Here is a 22203-nt window from a genome sequence, read left to right as displayed (position 1 = left end):
CTTCTTCCAAGCCACCCATCGTGCCCCTGAGTTCTCTGGAATGTCCAGTCTGAAAAGTATTTCCCAGAGCGAATATGACCAACCATGGCTCACTTTGTAATGTTTACCATCAGAAAAAGGGACAGCCATAACTCAGCCAGGCTGGTCCGACAGCACCACCAAACCCATCACCTACACCACCAAGGGGCAGCATGTGAACACCAACTCCTGCAAATCACGTCACTGGGTCTAAATCCTGGAACTCCCTCCCCAACAGCACTCTGGGAGCACCTTCACCAGAAAGCCTCCAGTGGTTCAAGGTGGCAGCTCACCCATAATTAGAGATGGGCAGTAAACGCTGGTCTTGCCAGTGAAGCCCAAATCCACAATGTTAGCCATCAGAACTCCACGTCATCAAATCAAGCAAGTCTGAAATGTACCTACCACACAACCTCTCAAACAGAGCTCACCACTCAACCAAAGGGTAAATATTATTTATTCAAAAAATAACAGTGATTTTACAGTTTACAAACTGCGCAACACAAGCAGAAGTAGAGATTTCATACAAGATCCTAAATGGTGCCCTAGGACACATTCCCCACCCCACCCCCCCACCCCTCAGGAATCACACGACTCCCAATGCCGAATTTCCCTGGTCGATCTAGGAATGCATGGCAATTCCCCATGTTTCTATTTAACCAGGAAATGCCATCATCATCGAAAAGGTGGAGGAGGAGGGGGTGGAAGGGAAGGAGGCGGTGGATGCAAGTCCCTCGAAGGAGCAGTGAGCAAGCTCTGATTGAAATTGGGTGGGAATGAACTGAGGGATAGAAATATAGGCAGGAATAATGGGAAGGTCTGCAGACCTGGCTCAGGGGTGAACGAAGCTTCCCCAAGCTCACCCTGGCACACCAACTACCATGGGTTTGGAGTCAGGGATTCAGGAAGCATCTGCATCACTTTGTTGACCAGCAATACATTTGCACCATGAAGCCATAAAATTGGTTCTAAGTCAGCCCTGGAGAAAGTGGGAAAAGGCCAGGACATTTCTGGCTGTAGTTATCTGTTCTCAGAGATGCAGCAGGGCACTGCACCATCTGACAGGTTGGCACAGGATTCCCACATTGCTCAGGACAAATGATGCCCGAGCGACATGGACTATTTATGCTGAAGGTGCAACCCTACAAATCTTCAGAGGCTCTCCCTGCTTTGAGAGGTTGAAGAAGGGAAATATTACCCCCTCAAAATTGCACATTTCAAAAGTGTGGAGATGAGAGTATGTCTCAGCATTGCAGAACAGGACCTTTCTCTCACTGTAGTTGACATATATTCCAATCATCTGGATCTGTGCCTGGGTGAGTGGCTGGATGGAGATTTGTGCGCTGGTAGTGGCGTTGACTCTGTAGTCCTTCTCATGACATCCAATGGTCCAGAATCCATTATCTGGGCTCAGAGGGGTAATTCCCTGCCTCACCACCTTATCCAAGGCCACTCCCAGGTCCCATTCAGAGTTGCTCCGCACTTGCACCACCCAGTAATGCCTGCCGCAGCTGAATCCTTCCTTTCCCATCACTGATAACATGGAGTCAAACCTCTTGCTGTTTCCAGCAGGAATATTCAGTCCCTTTGCATGGCTCACAGTGGTCAGATCGGGAGATATCTTCAGGTCCGGGTGTGCAGTGTCACTGTCGAGTGTCACAGAAGCTAAGGGAAAAGGAAGTAGGAGGAAACATTCAAGACAAGACCGTGAAGAAGAGTTAACCATTGCCGACCCGTTGCAGCCCTGCAGCACTGGCACCTGTTTCATTCCCCATGAATGTGGCTGTGACTACACAGCTGGCACTCTTCTTTATTCTGGTCTCCTTTTCCGTCCAGACCACTCCTCCCGGCTTCTTACCCTCTCCAGAACTATTCACTAGCTGCAGACACAACACTGACATCTCTACTTTCCCACTCTGTCCACTCACTCTAACCCACCCCCTTCGGAACAAATCAATCTGTTCACTTAGGACCAATCCAAATGTCATCATTAAACATGTCAAAGGCAGTGTATTGAGGTCTGTCGAACTCGACATCCACCGTACAAAAGCCAAATGTGAGCACTCAGACACTCGTATCTCCCTCTGGACCATGACCTCACCGCTGAACAACAGTGATTAACCTCATTGCCTCAAGGATTTTACCTCGGCAGTTGCCAGCCTTTTAGTTTCCAGCCCTGCACAGCCCACTTCCACCCCCTATAAACATTCAGTAGATACCTTGAGCATTGGTTCCTCCCACTCTGCTTCCTGTAAGGACTCCATTCCATTCTCCTTCTTCCACCTCCATCTGATGATCTGATGCACAGGTGCCTCTGAGACCTCTTCATTTTCCCCCTTTACCATGGCTCCCCCCCCCCCCCCCCCCCCCCCCCCCAGAGTTGGCAGACCCCTCTACCTCATCTAATCAATTCACCTCTGCTCTCACCCCCACCTGCTCCCGGTTAGAGACAGGATGGCGTTCCCCTGGTCCCACCCTACCAGCCTCTGCATTCAATGGATCACCCTCTGGGAGTTCTGTCACCTTCAACATGATGCCACCACCAGACACATCTTCCCCACCCCTTTCAGCAGACTCCCTGGTCCACACTTCCATTCTCAGCAGCCTCTCCCCTTCTCACAGCACTTTCCCACGCAACCCCCGGAGATGCAGTAACTGTCCTTTACCAACATTCCTTCCAGGTGAAGCAGTACTGTGCCACATTCAGTGTTCGTACCCTGCTCTCCTCTACATTGCAGACTGCGAGGTTGCTTTGCCTCGTACTGCGTTCAGTCCATAGGGGTGACTCTGAGCTTCCTGCTGCTTGGCAATTTAATGCTCCACACCACTTCCACTGATCTATCTCTGCGGCCTCCTACAATGTTCCAACGTGACCCAATATAAGGAACAGCAACTCATCCTCCTCCTGGGCACAATACAGTCTTCGGAACTCAATACTGAATTCAACAATAACTTGCCTTTTCTGTTTACCTCGGAAGCAGTCGGGACCACTGTAAGGTTACCCATGCATAATATTAATTCAGTGTTTCTCTCTCCACAGACCCTGCCTGATCCGTTGGGCATTGCCCACATTCTCCTTTTGGTTTCAGGCCTCGGTTACAGCTCTTGCCCACCTTCCACAGCCTTTACATGTCCCTCTGTTTATCTTTGCTCCCTTGCTAATTGTTGTCATTAGTGCATTAACCAGGAAGTTCAGTAAACAGTGGGATCACCGCAGCAACCCAGGCCTCAACCTGTCAGAGATACTCTTTGTCCCTTCCACCCTCCTCCACCCTCAAGACTAATGTTTCCTCACCTTCCCAGTTCTGATGAAGGGTCCTTGAGCTGAAGCATTGACTGCTTCTCTTTCCACAGCCACAGAGTGATTCCAGCATTTTCTGTTTTTATCTCTTGTCTCTGTATCCCTGGGTTAGACCACACTGGGAGCACCGTGCACAGTTCTGCTCTCTGTATCCCTGGGTTAGACCACACTGGGAGCACCGTGCACAATTCTGCTCTCCGTATCCATGGGTTAGACCACACTGGGAGCACCGTGCACAGTTCTGCTCTCCGTATCCCTGGGTTAGACCACACTGGGAGCACCGTGCACAGTTCTGCTCTCTGTATCCCTGGGTTAGACCACACTGGGAGCACCGTGCACAGTTCTGCTCTCCGTATCCCTGGGTTAGACCACACTGGGAGCACCGTGCACAGTTCTGCTCTCCGTATCCATGGGTTAGACCACACTGGGAGCACCGTGCACAGTTCTGCTCTCCGTATCCATGGGTTAGACCACACTGGGAGCACCGTGCACAGTCCTGCTCTCTGTATCCATGGGTTAGACCACACTGGGAGCACCGTGCACAGTTCTGCTCTCTGTATCCCTGGGTTAGACCACACTGGGAGCACCATGCACTGTTCTGGTCTTCATATCTCTGAATTAGATCACACAGAGCACTGTACACAGTTCTAATCTCAGTGTCCATGGTGTAGATTTACCCCAGGAGCACTGTACATTGAGCAGAGGAACCAAATGATCTATTTCTGTACCATGACCGTATTCAGTCTCCTGAAAGGGTAATTGTGAACATGGCTGGCAATTACCAGAACAGTGACATAATGGGAAGGGTAATTCTGAAAGGGAAGGCACCTTCATTCACCAGCACCACCACCCATCCCAGGTAGGAGGTTTTTTGCTGGTCTCACTAAACACATCTGGGAGGAAAGATTGAGAAGGGTGTCCATGTTTGGGAAATTCCTCAAGTAAAAATCACTTTTTAGAAGACCCCACCACAGCATCAGGTAAACTTAAATTATCTGCTTCTTCCAAAAAACAAAGCTATTGTCATAAAAATTACTATTTTGCAGAGGTTGGAAAGGTTTAGGGCATTTAAAGGGCATTTAGAGATGACGGATTTTAGTTCAACATGGACAGACAAGAGGGGCTGGGGCTGTCCTTGGAGCAGGGAAGACCAGGATTTAAACCTGGGTGTTCAAAATGATCAGGAGTTTTGGCAAAGAAATTTGGGGGGTGGGGAGCAGCTAGTTGCTGTGGTCTGGGACATGCTCCCTGAAAGGGCTGTGGAAGCAGATTCAACAGCAACTTCCCAAAGAGGAAGTGGATAAACACTGGAAGGTAAAATTTTCAGGTCTGTGGGGAGAGAGCAGGGCAGCACAGATCCAACTCAGGCTCAACGGATCACAGCATCCTCCCATGCCACGAGATTCTGATAAAATGAAAGTCACCAACGCACAATTCAGCAGAGACTCAGTGAACAGAAGATCTTACCAGCAACACTTGTGATTCTGTTAATGGCTGAAAGTACAAGAGAGAAGGATTTAATGTGATTCATGTCTGATTCATTACACGAAGATGCTAACAATCTCCAGGACACCGAGGTGAACAGTGCCTTTAGCCTGTGAGATCCGAAGGTTCCCACAGCACCATTTCTAGGACAAGACAATGGTGCTGAGGCCCAGCCAATCCTGGAGCAGGTGACCAAAGACTTGGCATATTCAATGGGGAGGGGTTCAGGACTGAACTCCTGAAGTTGGGTCCCAGGCAGCTGAAGCCACGGCAACCTGAGATGGAGCAGCAGAGTTGGGATGTAAAGTTGATGGGGTCTTAGGTCACAGGGATGGGTGGCCAGATTTCAGCCGCCAAGGTCAGCAGCTGTGGATACCGGCCAAAGTTTAGCAAGACTGGACATAAAAGGGCAAGATTTTACTAATATAATGAAACCTGTGCTGCTGCAAAAAGCTAATTTACATGGCAGTTATACCCAGTGTATGTACGTCTGCACAACAATAAACTTCATCTTAAACCTGCGTCAGCCACCACCAAGGATGATGAGGCACGGGGACTACCGCCACCTGCAGGTTCCCCTTCAAGTCCCACTCCAATCAGATTTGGCCAGCCCTTCATCGTCACTGGGTCTAACTCCTGGAACTCCCTCCCCAAAAGTGCCGTGGGAGCACCTTCACCAGAAGGGCCACAGCTGTAGCTCATCCCAACCCATGTCCTGTAAATAGATCAATAAATAATATCCCCAGGCTTACCTGTTTTTGGGAGAACGCGAATCCTTTCTGAAAGATAGAAGACCAAGTATCAGAGCTCTAGAACCACTTGCTAAAGCTTCGTACCCTTGTCAACAACGAGCAGAATGCAAGGGCAGAGACACAGACACTTCAAATCACTGCTGGAACCGTGGGGGCAGCCTCAGATCCCAACACCAAACCTTGCTCACATCAGGAGAAGGCCAGGCAGGGACTGGAAGAGGGGAAGAACAATTTACTCTAAATTCCAGACTCTGCAGTCAAAGAGAACAAAACGATAGAGAGCAGGAGTTGGTCTCGGGGCTCGTGGAGGCTGCACTGCCACTCAGAGGGATCAGAACTGATCTCCTCTTGGCTGTAGCTCCCTCATTCCCCATATTCAGTGATCCATCTCCAAAACCCTCTGTTGGAGAGAATCCCAAAGATTAACCTCACTGAGAAAAAATTCCCCCTCATCTTGGTCCCAAGGGGAACCCCCTTTCGGAAACCAGATTCCCCGAAGGTAACCGTCCTGTCAGCATCCCAGAGGCTCAGGATTCAGTGAGATCACCGATCTCACTTCTGAACTCCACTGGGTATCGGCCCAACCTGTTCAATGATGCCTTCGTCCCAGGAATCTACCTGGTGAACATTCTCTGCACTGCCATCAGTGCAAGTGTATCCCTCTGACATCTGCCTCTCACCTTGTCAATGCCTCTTCATCTTACACCCTCCAATTTACACTTGAGATGGTTCCCACCCCTTCCCGCCCACTTCCACTCAACCTTCACAGCTGATGTATAATAGTAGAAAATCTACAACATGGGAGACCATTCAGTCCATCATGTCTGTGTCAGTCAAGGAAGCGCTACCTAGTCCAATCCCACCTTCCAGTACCAAGTCCATAGCCCTGAAGGCCACAGCTCTTCAAGGACACATCCGAGTACTGTTTAACTGTGATGGAGGTTCCTGCCCCTCCCACCGTCATTCAGTGAGTTCCACACCCCACCACCCTCTGGAAAATATGTTCTCCCATCACCTCTCCTCCGATCTCTAACCATTACTTCCATTAACCATTGTCCACACCAGCTGGTTTTTGACCCTCCTGTATGGAGAGCAGATCCTTCTCCAATACTGTGTCCAGACCACTCATAACTGTGCTACAGTGCAGAGCGAGCGAGGGGAGCAGCAGGTGAATAGGGGCCAGCAGAGAGGGCAGGTAAACCCACAGTTAGCATCTTACCTAGGTTGCCGTGCAGTGTACCTGGACCAAAACAAGAAAAGACACTGAGATTACTCTGTGCCACTCACGGACTCCCGGCTCCCTTTACTGCCAGGGCAACATCCAGTTCTGACCTTATACAGCAGGGTACGATCCCCACATTACAACACACTCCCTGAGAAAATGGTGTGATACAGTCACCTATCAGACTATATATCACACAGAGGCAGATGAGCCCTGGATTTAACCATAGAACCATACAGCACAAAACAGGCCCTTCGGAAAGCACAGTTTTCCTCACACTTGGGATGCGGGAGTCAGCAGGATTCTTGTGGTGAGGGTGCTGTTTGGGAGGGAGATCTCGGGTTGGATGCCGAAGGACCAACAACACATTTCCAAACCAGGGCAGTGTTGGTACCAGGAGGGGAAGCTGCAGGTGGTGGTGTCCTCAGTGTGACCCTTGTCCTTTCTGGGGACAGAGCTGCTGGGTTTGGGAGGTGCTGTCAGAGAGCCCAGATGTGCAATTACCTCCTGCATGGTCTGCCCTGCAAGGAACATCTGTGGTGGTAGATGGTGAACGGAGGAGAGGGGATGTGCATTAGTTTGGGGAGGGGGAGGGGAATATAGAAAGATTTTCAGGACATCCCAAAATAATTTATAACTGATTACATCCCTTTTGAAGAGTAGGCCCTACGTTAATGTAGGAACTGCAGGAGCCATTTTATACACAGCAAGATCCCAAATGCAGCAATGTGATAAAAACCAAATAATCTGCTCTTCAGAAACGTTATTTTCAGAACAGGAAAAAACTGCTCGATCCTCTTCTGAATGGGACTTTTTCCACCCACAGAGAACGCTAAGAGTCCCTCATCCAGGACTGCACTGGCGATAAGGTGGCACACCCTTGATCCTGCACTGGGAATTTATCCAAGGTTCCTGGGGTTAAGGCTTTGGATCAGGATTTGAACTTGCGGCCTTCTGCCTCACGAGGTGTCAGAGCTTCGCAGTGAGCTGCAACTAACCCGCTGCGCCTGGGGCTGTGGAAATCCCTGGTGTAGGGCCACATCCTGTGCTCCCACACCACAGCAGATGTTCCACAGAACGAGCCTCCAGTTTGTTCCTAATTTCACTGTCAGCTGTGAATTACTCAGCAAACAGAGCTCCACACCCCTCCCACATGTACACAAGTCCTTACCCAGTTCCTCTTTGAGTGCATCTGAAAAAGAAAGAAAATTAAATTAACCAATAACTCTGTTCTTCAGTTCTGGGCTAGAAATCTGTCACCTTCTTTTGGGGTTTTCAGACCCTGAGATCCCTGGAGTGGGAAGAGAGGTCTCCACTCCTGCAGGGATGGGGTGGAAAGATTCCAATCCCTGCTTTCCCTATTCCCAAGTCCCTCACAGACCCCGGGACATGTCTGCCTGACCCCGTGTCCTCAGCTTGTGTGGATTTTGGTCCCTGCAGGGAGGGAGGGGAGTGGGGAGATAGCAGCCATGATCTAAATCGCTCTGGCTCCTGGAGTTAAATTAATTCCTCCCCCACCACAGAATGGCAACACCGGCTTCACCACGTTCCTGGCTGTGGTGGTGAAATGGTTAAGTTACAGGACTAGCAGCAGAGCTCGGGACCACTGACCCCGGGACACCAATTCCAATCCCACTGGCAGTGGTGCAGCAAGTAGCTGCCTCACAGCTCCAGCAACCGGGGGTTCAATCCCAACCTTGGGTTCTGTCTGCCTGGAGTTTTCATGGGTTTCCCTGGATGCTCCGGTTTCCTCCCACCATCCCACTAGAATGATTCCAGGAATGAGAGGGTTAACATATGAGGAACATTTGGCGGCTCTTGGGCTGTACTCCTTGGAGTTCAGAAGAATGAGGGGGGACCTCATAAAAACATTTCGAATGTTAAAAGGCCTGGACAGAGTAGATGTGGCAAAGTTGTTTCCCTCGGTAGGGGAGTCTAGTACAAGAGGGCATGGCTTCAGGATTGAAGGGCGTCCATTCAGAACAGAGATGCGGAGAAATTTCTTTAGCCAGAGAGCGGTGAATCTGTGGAATTTGTTGGCATGGGTGGCTGTGGAGACAAAGTCATTGGGTGTACTTAAGGCAGAGATTGATAGGTATCTGAGTAGCCAGGGCATCAAAGGTTATGGTGAGAAGGCGGGGGGAGTGGGGCTAAATGGAGAATGGATCAGCTCATGATAGAATGGCAGAGCAGACTCGATGGGCCGATTGACCGACCTGCTCCTTTGTCTTATGGATCCCAAATTCGTGTGGGTTGGTAGGTTAATTGGCTGCTGTAAATCATCCCCAGTGTGTAGGGTGCAGGTGAGCGTAGAGTCTGACGGGGGGGGGGGGGGGGGGAAAAGAGTTGATGAAAATGGGGAAATAGTACAGGATTATGGTGGGATTGGTGTAGGTGGGGACGATGGGCTGAAAGGCCTGTTCCTGACCGTCCAGTCTCGGTATCAGTGACCAGAAACCTAGCAGATCGTTCCGGCCACAGTCCTGGCCATACTCTCAGCCTGTCCTTACTCCCGACCCACCAGCGCCGCTGACTGTTGAACGGTGGGCTGTGACATCAGGTAGTGAGGGCAGGACACGGACACAAGGAATCAATGAAAGGTTTACTCACTCTTCTTCATCTGCAGATCCATGTACTCTAAACCGCCGGAGGAGGGAAGAGACACACATAGTTACTGCAGCTCCCCAACCAGCCACTCCCAGCCCTCTGTTAACCACGCTTCCTGCTCCGGCATCCCATCTCCCTGGGACACCAGCTCAGCCTGAAGCACTCCCCAGTCTCCAACACTGCCCATTCCCAGGGAAAGCTCTAGCCGTCCGCACACTACATCAAACCACAAGCCCCATCTACTGCATAGCAAGATCCCGGGAGGTGGGTGGGTTCAGCCCGACCTGCGGCATTCTCCTAGGGTCTGCCTTGCCGAGGGCACGGGGAGCAAATGCTCAGAGCGAGGGTGTGGGAAGGAGGGGTGTTCCGGGGCAGTGCAACACGGGGGGTGGGGTAGGCAGCGCCTCACGCTTCCTGGGTCACACATCAGTCTGTTATCACAGGGGCAACGCTGGGGGAGAGACAATGGTGCCGGGGGGGGCAAAGGTACTGGGGAGGGGCAACACCACTGGGGGAGGGGCGACGGTGCTGGGGGGAGGGGCAACACTGCCAGGGAAGGGGCGATGGTGCCAGGGGAGGGGCAACACCACAGGGGGAGAGGCAATGCCGCCGGGGGAGAGGCAACGCCGCCAGGAGTAGGAAGCCCCCAAACTACGGGAGTGAACACAGCTCCAAACCATGTCAGTGTCCGGGAGCCACCGGGACCTCCCGCGGGGGGCGAGGGGAAGACAAGATTTCCTTCTACTCACCTTTGGCTGTCGGTCGCTTCTTGAGATCTGGAAGAGCAAGAGACACCATTACCGCGAGAGGGGCGACCCACCCTCCTCCACTGCCCACAAATCCCCTCGCACACCACCACCCCCCCGCCCCCAGAGAACAGCTTCCAACAGCCCAACTGTTTCCGATTGGGTGGGGGGGGGGGGGGGGGGGGTTCAAAACCAGAAACACCCAGACTGAGGGAGAGGCGGGGTCCACAGTTTAATATGGGGCGGGAGTTCTGGAGCAATCCTGGGGAGCAGTCGGGAGGCACTGTCATTTCTCCCTACCCTCCACCCCTTCCATACTCAACCCCCACCCTCCCCTCATCATCCCCACCCTCCACCCCTCACCCCATTGTCCCTCAGCCCCCTCGTTCTCCCCACTCTCACACACTCCCTCCATCCAGGCCCTGCCCCCTTCTACTTGTTCTCTTCACCCACTGGGTCCGTGCGGAGGGAGTTCCCGGACATAAACCCAGCTGCAATCCGGGACCATCCATACGTTTCCACATGAGGGTCACATGGGGTGAGGGATTGGTGACGTTGCCAGGGCAACGGTCCCAAGCAGGAGAGCTTACGAATGTGCGGGCTAACGTCATTCCAAAACAGGATGGCAAATTGGCATCTCACTATCTGGTGGAGGTTCTACCTTTGATGTGCTTCTGGAGCCTCCGAAAGAATAACACGAGCAAAACGACGACTACGATCAGGAGGAAGAAGATGAGGAGGAAGCCAGAGAGCCACTTGGATGTCCGGGGAAAGAATTCATCTGCAGAGAACAGGCGGCAAAGCTGAGAGTCACACCCACTGCACCCTCGCTGCCTCCCACCCCTCGCACTTACCGCATTGCCCCAGTTCCCCAGATTCAGCCCCTCAGATGCCAAGGCTGGACACCCTGCTTACTGCAGTCTCACCTTCAACAGCAAGACTGCATTTATATAGCATCCAACAACAGAAACTCCTCAGGAGTTTTACTCAACATCCAACCACGACAGGGAAAGATATCAGGGCCCTTGTGCATGTCAACAGCTCTTCAACTTTACCAAAACAGGTTCAATCCAGCATTTTCATTTAACAGTCCCGCTCTCCGCCACCCGGTGGCGGTGTTGTACCATGTTAACATCGATATGCGGAAGTGTGGGACTATTGCCGGAGACGATCAGAAACTACAGCAATATATCTGATGATGGACGGTTTCGACTCGAAATACCGACAATCCCTTTCCTCCTAAAGACGCTGCTCGACCCGCTGTGTTCCTCAAGCAGATTGTTTGTTGTTCCAGAGTCCAGCATCTGCAGTTTCTGGTGTCTCATTATACTTGTCAGCAGTCCCGTTCACCGCCACCCGATGGCGGTGTTGTATCACTTATCATCGGTATACCGGACGCGATCGGCACAACATGAATATATTTGCCGGCAGTCCCATTCTTAGCCACCCGGTGGCGGTGTTGTACCGTGTAGAAACACGGTCAATAACCTATTGGTGGCAGTGCCACCGACTGCCAGCGGGAGGGACAAGTGCCCCGTCAGAGTTATACAACACGGAAACAGACCATTCGGCCCAACTCGTCCATGCTGACCAAGGTGCTGACCTGAGCTACTCCCATTTATCTGCATTTGGCCCATAATTGCTCTAAACAGGTATTTCTCAACTTGTGGACCTCGGGTCTGCTTTAGTTGGTCCGAGACAAAGACAAATATTACTGATATAACAAACAAGTAATATGTAAAACAAGGTTGTAAAATTGATAACAAAGAAAATTGAAAATTCTCTCTGAAACAAACTCCCAATGGTCTGGGAAGGGGTTCGAGCTCACCAGGGCACCCCACCCCTCAAAATCCCCATTGGTGGCCCATGGATTTATTTTAGGTGTCTCCGGTAAGTAAAAGAAAACTTAAGGTAGTCTGTGGGTGGAAAAAGGTTGAGAACCACTGCCCTAAACCTTTCCTAGCACGTACCTGTCGAAATGTCTGTTAAACATTATAATTGTACCCATCTCGACCACTTCCTCTGGCAGCCTGTTCCATACACCCACCACCTTCATGTGAAAAAGTTGCCCCTCTCGTCACCTTTAAATTTTTCCCCTTCACCTTAAATCCACGTCTCTGTGTTAGATTCTCCTGCCTTGGGAGAATGACTGTGACCTTCCACTATACCCTCATGGCTTCATAAACTTCTATATGGTCACCCCTCAGCCTCCTTCGCTCCAGTGAAAACAGTCCCAGCCTATCAAGCCTCTTCTTATAACTCAAGCCCTCCAGTCCTGGTGACATCCTCGTGAATCTTTTCAGCACCTTTTCCAGCTTAATGACATCCTTCCAATAGCTGGGTGACCAGAACTGCACACAGTGCTCTGGTGCAGTCACACCACCCACTTGTACAGCTGTAACATGATGTCCCAACTCTTGTTCTAAACCCCATCTGAGGAAGGCAGCAGGGCCAAAATGCCTTCTTCATCACCCTATCTATCTATATTGCCACTTTCAGGAAACTATATATATCTGCACCCCAAAGTCTCTGTTCTACAACACTCCCCAGGGCCCTGCCAGTTACTGTGCAAGTCCTGCCCTCGTTTAACTTACTAAAAAAAAAATCACACTGGACTTGTCCGAGTTAAATTGCATCTGCCATTCCTTGGCCCACTGCCCCAGTTAAACCGAGACCAATGCTGTAATCTCAGATAACCTTCACTGTCCACTGCACCACCAAATTAGGTGTCATCCACAAACGTAGTGATCATGCCACCGACATCCTCCACTGCCAGGGTGAGGCCAAGCACAAACTACAGCACCTCACCTTCCGCCTGGGTCGTCTACAACCCGACAGCATGAACACTGAATTCTCCAACTTCACGTAAACTGCTCCCCTGTCCTTTTCTCCCTCCCCCCGATCTACCCAGTTCCTCCCACACCCACCCCAGTACCATCACCCCATTTCTTTCCCCTCCTCCACCCACTCCATCTTCCCACCACACACCCCTCCCACTGGTTCCCCTCTGCCCCCCCCCCACCTCTTCCATGCTCCCACCTTCCTCTCCTATCAGATTCCACCACCTGCAGCCCTGTCACCTCCACCCATCACCTCCTGGCCTCCGTCACCATCTCCCCTCCTCCATCTACCTATCGCCCCTCCTCACCTGGATCCACCTCTCACCTCTTGCCCCACCCTTTGATACTGACTACCTGACGAAGGGTTTCGCTCCCAAGCATCGACCGTCCATTCCCCTCCACAGATGCTGCCTGACCCGCTGAGTTCCTGCAGCGCTTTTTGTGTTGCACGTGGGGAAAGGTTAATCACTGACCTGGCACATCAAACTCTGCAGAGAGAGTTTGATTCATGACCTTGCTCTCTATCAGACAGATGTAGTTGTTCCCAGAGCCTTCCGTCACCTCGATTATGCTCCGCACATGGTAGAAATCTTTGGAGTTTTGCTCAGTGGTGGTCTGGGTTTCCTCGGCCAAGACCTTGCCGCTTTGGTCTCTCCACCTCACCATCGGAGCAGGGAACCACTGCTGGGAGTCACAGACCAGCTGAATGCCACTGCTCGTGTACCGCAGCAGGTTGATGGAGGGCAGCTCCCCGACACCTGCAGAACAACAGGCTTCAGTTCCTTCAGACAAGCAGCGGTGGGGCTCTCGCAGGCTGGAGCTGTGCATAAACCTAAAGGTTCTGCCTTCAAACCCCACTCGGGAGAATCGAATGCAAAAACCTAGACTGGCCCTTCAGTGCAGGATTGGGACAGAACGCAGGGTGACCCCACCAAGTTCCACCACCACTAGCTGAGATTAAGAAGAGATCTTATGTACTGATGGATGGGGTCCAAGTCCATGGTCACTGTAAGTAGCCACACAAGGAGATAGGGTGGTGAATAAGGCTGAGGGCATGCTTGCCTTCATTGGTCAGGTCAAGGCATTGAGTATTAGGTCAGGAAGACATACTGCAGCTGTAGTAAACATTGGTCAGGCCACATTTGGAGTATTGCATGCAGTTCTGGATGCCCCCATTACAGGAAGGATCTGGAGACTGTGCAGAAGAGGTTCACCAGGATGCTGCCTGGATTAGAGGGCATGAGTTATAAGGAGAGTTTGGACAAACTTGGGTTGTTTTCTCTGGAACAGCAGAGGCTGAGGGGAGACCTGATAGAAGTTTATAAGATTATGAGAGGAATAGATAGGGTAGACAGTCAGAATTCAAACCACACCCCCTCCCCCCACAACACCCCGGGTCAAAAAGTCAAACACTAGAGGACATACATTTAAGGTGAGAGGGGGAAAGTTTAAAGGAGATGTGCAGGGTAAGGTCTTTTAAAAAAAAGTGTGGTGGGTACCTGAAACAGGCTGCCATGGGTGGTGGTGGAAGTAGATATGATGGTGGTGATTAAGAGGCCATTAATAGACACATGAACGTCCAGGGAACAGAGGGATACGGACCACGTGCAGGCAGAAGGGATTTAATTTAATTCAGCATGGTGTTCGGCACAGACATTGTGGGCCAAAGGGCCTGTTCCTCTGCTGTACTGATCTATCAGATGTCAAAGATCACAAAGGGTTTACGTTGGGGAAAGAGGGAGAAGTGTATCTGATGAGTGGCTGGGTGTTCAGTGACCACCAGAACAAGCAGTGGAGAATTGTCTGTTGAGAGACTATGGGTGGTTGAACTCAGGCAGGTAAATTCAGAATAAACCAGAAATGGAGGAATTATTCCTGGGGTTATGGCAAAAGAGCTTGGGTCTAACAGGGCTTCTTTGAGAGGGTGAATAGATGCAAAGTGTCCAACAGCGTCTGGCTGTACGGTTTACTGTTAATGTTCCACATATTGAAAGCACAGATGGATAAATACAGGAGAACACAACAGGGATGGGGAAGATGGGCAAGCACAGAGAGGATGCTGAATGGCCTCTTCCCTTGCTGAACAGTGGGCCAGTCACAGGGGCGAGGGATGCTCGGTGGGGAGGTGCTGCCACCGCTCGATACTCACTGGTCACACTCAGCTCGACATTGGAGTCATGGTTGGTGTCAGGCGACACTTCCACAAAGCAGTTGTAGGTGCCCCGGTCGGACAACTCAACGTTCTGCAGCAGCAGCGAGACGTTGCCCTTCGGGAACTCGTCTTTGAAGAGCTGGGTCCGGCCCTGGAAACTGGGGTCCTGCTGGCTATTCTCGTCTTGGCTGAAGCGGTAGAGGTGAACCAGGGCTTTGCCCTTCATCCAGCGGATCTCCTTATCCTGAAGGTTCATGATGGGGAGCACCTGGCACTCCAGCACCACCCCAGAACCAACGTGCGTCAGTATCGGGTACGGAGAGCAAGTCACCTCGAGCCCCTCTGGAAAGCAGGGAAGGCTGACGTTACTGACTGCAATTGTATAGCACCTTCCAAAGGTAACAACATCTGAATCAGATTTACTATCACTGACTGATACAACGTGAAGTTTGTAGCTTTGAGGCAGCAGCACAGTGCAAAGGCAAACAAATAAATTACAAATAAATGAACAGTGCGAGAAAAAAGGAACAACGAGGTGGTGTTCATGGACCGTTCAGAGAAGGTGGAGGGGAAGAAGCTGTTCCTGAATCATTGAGTGTGGGTCTTCAGGCTCCTGTACCTCCTCCCCGATGGTAGTATTGAGAAGAGGGTGTGTCCCGGATGGTGAGGGTCCTTAATGACAGATGCTGCCTTCTTGATGCACCGCCTCTTGAAGATGGACCGGAGTGGTGATAACATCGTCAGGATATGGGGGGGTTAATAAGGGAAGATTCTGCAGCTTGGCTTGGATCAGTGGTGTTTTAGTGATCTCACTGAGGGGACCGATGTTCCTACTGCTGGGGTGTCTGTAACTAGGGAGCAAGAAGTTTCAGACAGAGATGAGGAGGGGTTTCTTCTGTCAGAGGGTGGTGAACCTTTGGAATCTTCCACCCACCACCGCACCCACCCCCCCACCGCCCTCCCCCCACCACTCCCCCCACACTGCAACCCCCCATCCCACACCACCCCCCCCACACTGCAACCCCCCCACCCCCCCACACCACCCCCCCTACACCAACCCCCCACCCCCCCACACTGCAACCCCCCCACACCACCCCCCACACCGCAACCCCCCACCCCCCACACCACCCCCCCACACTGCAACCCCCCCACCCCCCACACTGCAACCCCCCCACACTGCAACCCCCCCACCCCCCACACTGCAACCCCCCCCACCCCACCAACACTGCAACCCCCCCCACCCCAACCCCCCACACTGCAACCCCCCACCCCAACTCCCCAACCCCCCACCCCCCCACAGTGCAACCCCCACCCCCCCACACCATCCCCGCCACACTGCAACCCCCCCTCACACCACCCCCCGCCACACAGCAACCCCTCCCCCCCCACAATCACCCCCCCCCCCCCACCCCGAGAGCTGAGCAGACTGAGTCACTGAATGTATTCATGGTTGCTCAGCACTGGGCACATCAAGGGTTAAGGGCTTAAGGAGGACCCAAGGCCAGAACCAAACCAACCACGACCTGAGTGAATGGGGGAAGCAAGGCCAAAGTGCTGAGCAACTGACTGTCGAGGTAAAGTCAGGGTGCACCACATCTACATTGTGCCAACTCCACCAGTAGGCAGCCTGCCTGACACATGCGCTAACAGGAGCTCGAGAGTCACTCACCGGTTGGGTGATGGTGGAACCCACCGAGGACGAGGAGAAGCGGCACCCAGGAATCCATCGCATCCGCCTGCCCCACAGCCGCCTCCACACGTCCTGAAAGGCAGAGGTTTCCACGGGGATTAGTATCCAGCACAGAAAGAGGCCACCCTGCCCACTGCTTTGGTCCTCCCAGCGATCCTCATCGTCCCATTGCCACGTCCCATCCCCTTCACCCACCCGAGGAAGAGAGCAGAACTGAAGAGGGTAGGGGCAGGGGTGGAGGAGCTGAGGGAGAGCGTAGTGGGAAGATGTAAAATGGAACAGGTTTTGCAGGGAGGCGTCTGTGGAGAGGGACAGAGCAGTAACGCGTCAGGTCAGAGATTCTGTTTCTCTCTCCACAGATGCTGTCTGACCTGCTGAAAATTTTCACCCTCCATCCTTCTGGTGAAGTTGGCTAGCTGGGGGCCACAGTGAGTCTACGGTCACAGGGGTGGTGCACAGTCAGGGCACAGCTGCCAGCCCAGAAGGCAGGTCCACCTGTGTAATGGTAACGCCAGCCAAGGTGTGATATCCATTACAAGCCCACAGACTCCCACTGCTCTCCTGACTGCACACCTTCTGCTTCTCAGAAGGACTTTGTTCCATTCTCTGGCTCCCTTGTACCTGCTCTGACACATTCCACACCGGTGCTTCTGAATGCCTTCCTTTCTTTTTAACCGTGGTTTCCCCTCCACCAGCAGTTGTCGGATCTTCACCACATCTACTGTCACCTGCACCTCGGTCCTCACCCTCTCTCCTCCTCACATCTTCCTCCCCACCACCTCTGCAGTCAATGACCATCCTCCACTATATCCGACACCATCAATGAGATTTCACCACCAGATATCCCCCTCCCTTCTCAGCATTCCGACAGGTCTGTTCCCTCACCACCAACCATGCCCCCTCACCACTCCCATCAGGTCTCCTGCATTCAGTGTTCATAGTGTGGTCACCCCCACACTGGAGAAACCAAAGATTGAGGGACCCCCTTCGCAGGCACCTCTGTTCAGCCCACATGGGCCCTGTAACTCTCCATCACCGATCTCTTAATTTCCACAATTTCAGATAACCAACCCTTCAAAACTGTGTTGGAACTGGCCCAACAGGTCCATGCCAACCAAGGCGCCCACCCAGCTAGTCCCATTTGTTAGCACTTGGCCCATAACCTTTCAAACCTTTCAATCCATGTACTCGCCCATGTTCCGATGGAGGCTCATCAACCTGCAACATCAACTCAAGTTTTTCTACTCTCCTCAGATGCTGCTTTTCGTGATGTTTATTAATGACTTGGATGAGGGGGTAGAAGGGTGGGTTGGCAAGTTTGCAGACGACACAAAGGTCGGTGCTGTTGTGGATAGTGTGGAGGGTTGTCGAAGATTGCAGAGGAATATTGATAGGATGCAGAGCTGGGCTGAGAAGTGGCAGATGGAGTACAATCTGGAGAAGTGTGAGGTGGTACACTTTGGAAGGACAAACTCCAAGGTGGAGTACAAAGTGAATGGCAGGATTCTGGGTACTGTGGATCTGGGGGTCCATATCCACGGATCACTGAAAGTTGCCTCACAGGTGGACAGGGTAGTTAAGAAAGCTTATGGGATGTTAGCTTTCATAAGTTGTGGGATCGCGTTTAAGAGCCGCGAGGTAATGATGCAGCTCTACAAAACCCTGGTTAGACCACACTTATAGCACTGTGTCCCGTTCTGGTCGCCTCATTATAGGAAGGGTGGAAGCGTTGGAAAGGGTGCAGAGGAGATTTACCAAGATGCTGCCTGGTGTAGAGAGTATGCATTATGAGGAGAGACTAAGGGAGCTAGGGCTTTACTCTATGGAGAGGAGGAGGATGAGGGGAGACATGATAGAGGTATACAAAATATTATGAGGAATAGATAGAGAGGACAGACAGCACCTCTTTCCCAAGGCACCAATGCTCAATACAAGAGGGCACGGCTTTAAAGCAATGGGTGGGAAGTTCAAGGGAGATATCAGAGGAAGGTTTTTTTTACCCAGAGAGTGGTTGGGGCATGGAATGCGCTGCCTGGGGTGGTGGTGGAGGCAGGTACATTGGTCAAATTCAAGAGATTGCTGGATAAGCACATGGAGGAATTTAAAATAGAAGGATATGTGGGAGGAGGGGGTTAGATAGTCTTAGGCGAGATTTAAAGGTCGGTACAACATCATGGGCCGAAGGGCCTGTATTGTGCTGTACTATTCTATGACTCTATAACCCGTTCAGTATTTCTGCTGTGACACACATATATAGTGGTAAAGCTACCAGACCAGCGACCAAAAGCCAGGAGGCACGGGTTCCAGTTGCGCCGCAGTGAATGAAGATGCATTTCCAAGTAATGAGCTCCACTGGGAGTAGTGTCTGACTGAGACCAGCGAACCCCATCACCTCCCACCGCCCCACACCGTTCTGTGTCCGGCCAGCCCCATCCATGGGAGGGTAGCGTTAAGTAGCAGCGTTAGCGGTGCAGTTAGACGCCGACCTCGCCTGGGAAGGCCGCGGTCCCAGAAAAACATATCCCGAAGCGTTGTTCTCGCCAGCCCGGGCCACACCGCCAGCCGCCGCCACAATACCGTGCGCCCGGGCTATCTGACGGTCGACAGGTCGCTTCCCTGGGCACCACGTCCCGAATGACTGTTCGGTTCCCCCGGCGCCGGGGTAGCCGCCGCCCGGCCAAGGGTTTCGGGCGGTGGGCTGGGTGAAGGGGGACCCCCAGCTCCTCCAGAGCGACTCCTGCCCCCACCCCGGGCTCCCTTCACTCACCCACTCCGCTGCCGGCCTCACCACCGCGCCGTTTGCCCCGATTTCCCCCGCTGGGCCGTCCGCTCAGGCTTGAGGAAGCGAAGGGCGTCGGCCCAAAGCCAGTTTCACTTTTGCCTCGCTGCAAACGTCGGTTAAATGTTGTACCACGAGGGAGCGCTGCCTTAGAGAGGTTGTCCCTCCCACACCGTGTAACCACGGGGAGGGTAAGGAGAGGTGTGGCTGCGGACAGGAACCATTTCTCCCCACGGTTAACGGGCTAGAACGGGAAATTCAACCCTGCCTGTGACCCCAGGGCGTAGAATATACACCCGACCCGAGTTCAGCGCGGGTCCTAGACAGCTCCAAACCCGAGCCAATCATTGCTTAACGCACATTCTCTGCAGCATAGCTTGAGATGGGTGTGTTTAAAAACTAATGCGCTGGTACTCCGAAACATGGAACAAATTATTGGTATTGGTTTATTATTGTCACTTGTACCGAGGTGCAGTGAAAAACTTGTCTTGCACACCGATCGTACAGGTCAATTCATTACACAGTGCAGTTACATTTGAGTTAGTACAGAGTGCATTGAGGTAGTACACGTAAAATCAATAACAGTACAAAGTGCAGCTACAGAGAAAGTGCAGTTCTTAAAGTGTCTCATCCAAAATGTTTGGCTATGTTTACGCAAGGACACGCATGGTAGGCTGGCCGTGATGGTTAGGTCGCATGGAATCCGGAGATAGCTAATTGGATTTCTCATTGGTTCCATGACAGGAGGCGGAGGTGGAAAGTTGTATCTCTGACCGGAGACCTGTGTCTAGTGTGTGCAACAGGGGTGGTGCTGGGGCCTTTGTTGTTCGTTATTTATATAACCAATTTGGATGTGAATGTACAAGGCATGGTTAGTAAATTTGCGGATGATACAAACATTGGTGATAATGTAGACGGTGCAGAAGATTATCTGCGGTGTAAGTGGGCCACGGAATGACAAATGGCGTTCAACCCAGATAAGTGCAAGGTGTTGCATTTTGGGAAGTCAAACCAGGGTGGGAGTTACTCAGTGAATGGTAGTGCATTGGGGAGCGCTGAAAGTGGCATCACAGGTAGGGTGGTGAAGAAAGCATTTGGCACACTGGCAGTTATCAGTCAGGGCACTGAGTACAGGAGCTGGGGCATTATATTGCAGTTGCACATGATGGTGGTGAGGCCACATTTGGAGTATCCTGTACAATTTTGGTCGCCCTGTATAGGAAAGATGTGGTTATCTGGAAAGAGTGCAAAGAGATTTATGAGAATGTTGCCGGGACTCAAGGGACTGAGTTCCATTGAGAAGTTGGGCAGGCTGGGACTTTACTCCTTGATCCGTAGGAAACTGGGGTGGCCTTAGAAGTGCATAAAATCATGAGGGGATATAGATAGGGTGAATGCACACAGTCTTTTTCTCAGGGAAAGGGAACCGAAAACTAGAGGGCACAGGTTTGAGAGAGGTGAAAGATTTATAAGCGACTCGAGGGGCAACTTCTTCATGCAAACATTGGTGCATATATGGAATGAGGTGCCCGAGGAAGTGGTCGAGGCAGGTACAATAATATTTAAAAACACTTAGACAGGTACATGGATAGGAAAGGTTTAGAGGGCTATGGGCAAATGGGACTAGTCCAGGAGGGTATCTTGGTCAGCATGGATGTGTTGGGCTGAAGGGCCTGTTTCTGTGTATTACTCTATGCCATTGTGCTAACTTGTATGAAAATATGAATAAATTCGGCCTCTTCTCCTTGGTGCGATGGAGGATGAGAGGTGACCTGATAGAGGTGTATAAGATGATGAGAGGCATTGATGGTGTGGATAGTAAGAGGCTTTTCCCCAGGGCTGAAATGGTGGTCACAAGAGGACATTGGTTTAAGGTGCTGGGGAGTAGGTACAGAGGAGATGTCAGGGGTAAGTTTTTTACTCAGAGAGTGGTGTGTGGAATGGGCTGCCGGCAACGGTGGTGGAGGCGGATACAATAGGGTCTTTTAAGAGACTTTTAGATAGGTACATGGACCTTAGAAAAATAGAGGGCTATGGGTAAGCCTAGTAATATCTTAGGGACATGTTTGGCACAGCTTTGTGGGCCGAAGGTCCTGAATTTTGCTGTAGGTTTTCTATGTTTCTATGTAATTTCATATAAGAGGTTGAACTGTGCGGAATTGCCTTAGTGTCTCGGTTGACAGGGACCCAGTCCAGTGTCCTGCAGCCCGGGAAGGGTTCTGTGATGGTTCACTGGGTCGAAGAGCAGACTCCTGCTCTCACGATGTTCAAACGGGTGGGAGGTGTGGAACCAGACCTGGTCTGGGCCGTGGGGGAGCTGAATATCCAGCTCGAGCTCCAGGTCAGGTCGAGTTTATTTCCCTGCGCACAAATGCGGTGAGGTACAGGAACTGTGGAAAACTGTGCATCACAGGCACAGAGCTACAGACAACACACAGTATAAATTATACCAGACACTGGGGGAAAGACTGCAGAAACAAGGCCGTAATGTGGCTAGGTGGCGCCATTGGCCCGCTGTCGGGGTAAGAGCATGTCTGGGGTGTGTAAGGGGTTAACGGAGCAACGGGAAGCGCCGACGCTGGGATCTGGGAGGATCGCTGAGCGTGCAGAG

At 51.8% G+C, this 22203-nt stretch overlaps 1 protein-coding gene across 1 annotated transcript; it reads right to left on the bottom strand.

The window, feature by feature from the left end:
• Positions 1-459: 459 nt before the first annotated feature.
• On the bottom strand, positions 460-19871 carry LOC127585924 (butyrophilin subfamily 1 member A1-like). Its single transcript, XM_052043675.1, has 12 exons — positions 19581-19871; positions 16793-16885; positions 15121-15465; positions 13445-13729; positions 10793-10912; positions 10135-10161; positions 9389-9415; positions 7950-7970; positions 6776-6796; positions 5557-5583; positions 4787-4813; positions 460-1683 (listed from the first exon to the last, which is right to left on the bottom strand). The coding sequence occupies exons 2-12, from the start codon at positions 16848-16850 to the stop codon at positions 1142-1144; spliced, it is 1500 nt and encodes a 499-aa protein (XP_051899635.1). The 5' UTR covers positions 16851-16885; positions 19581-19871; the 3' UTR covers positions 460-1141.
• Between the last annotated feature and the right edge of the window lie 2332 nt (positions 19872-22203).

Source organism: Pristis pectinata, chromosome 34, assembly GCF_009764475.1.
Source record: "Pristis pectinata isolate sPriPec2 chromosome 34, sPriPec2.1.pri, whole genome shotgun sequence".
NCBI lineage: Eukaryota > Metazoa > Chordata > Chondrichthyes > Rhinopristiformes > Pristidae > Pristis > Pristis pectinata.
The sequence above is the reverse complement of the archived record's forward strand: the minus strand, read 5'-3'. Positions and strand labels throughout refer to the sequence as shown.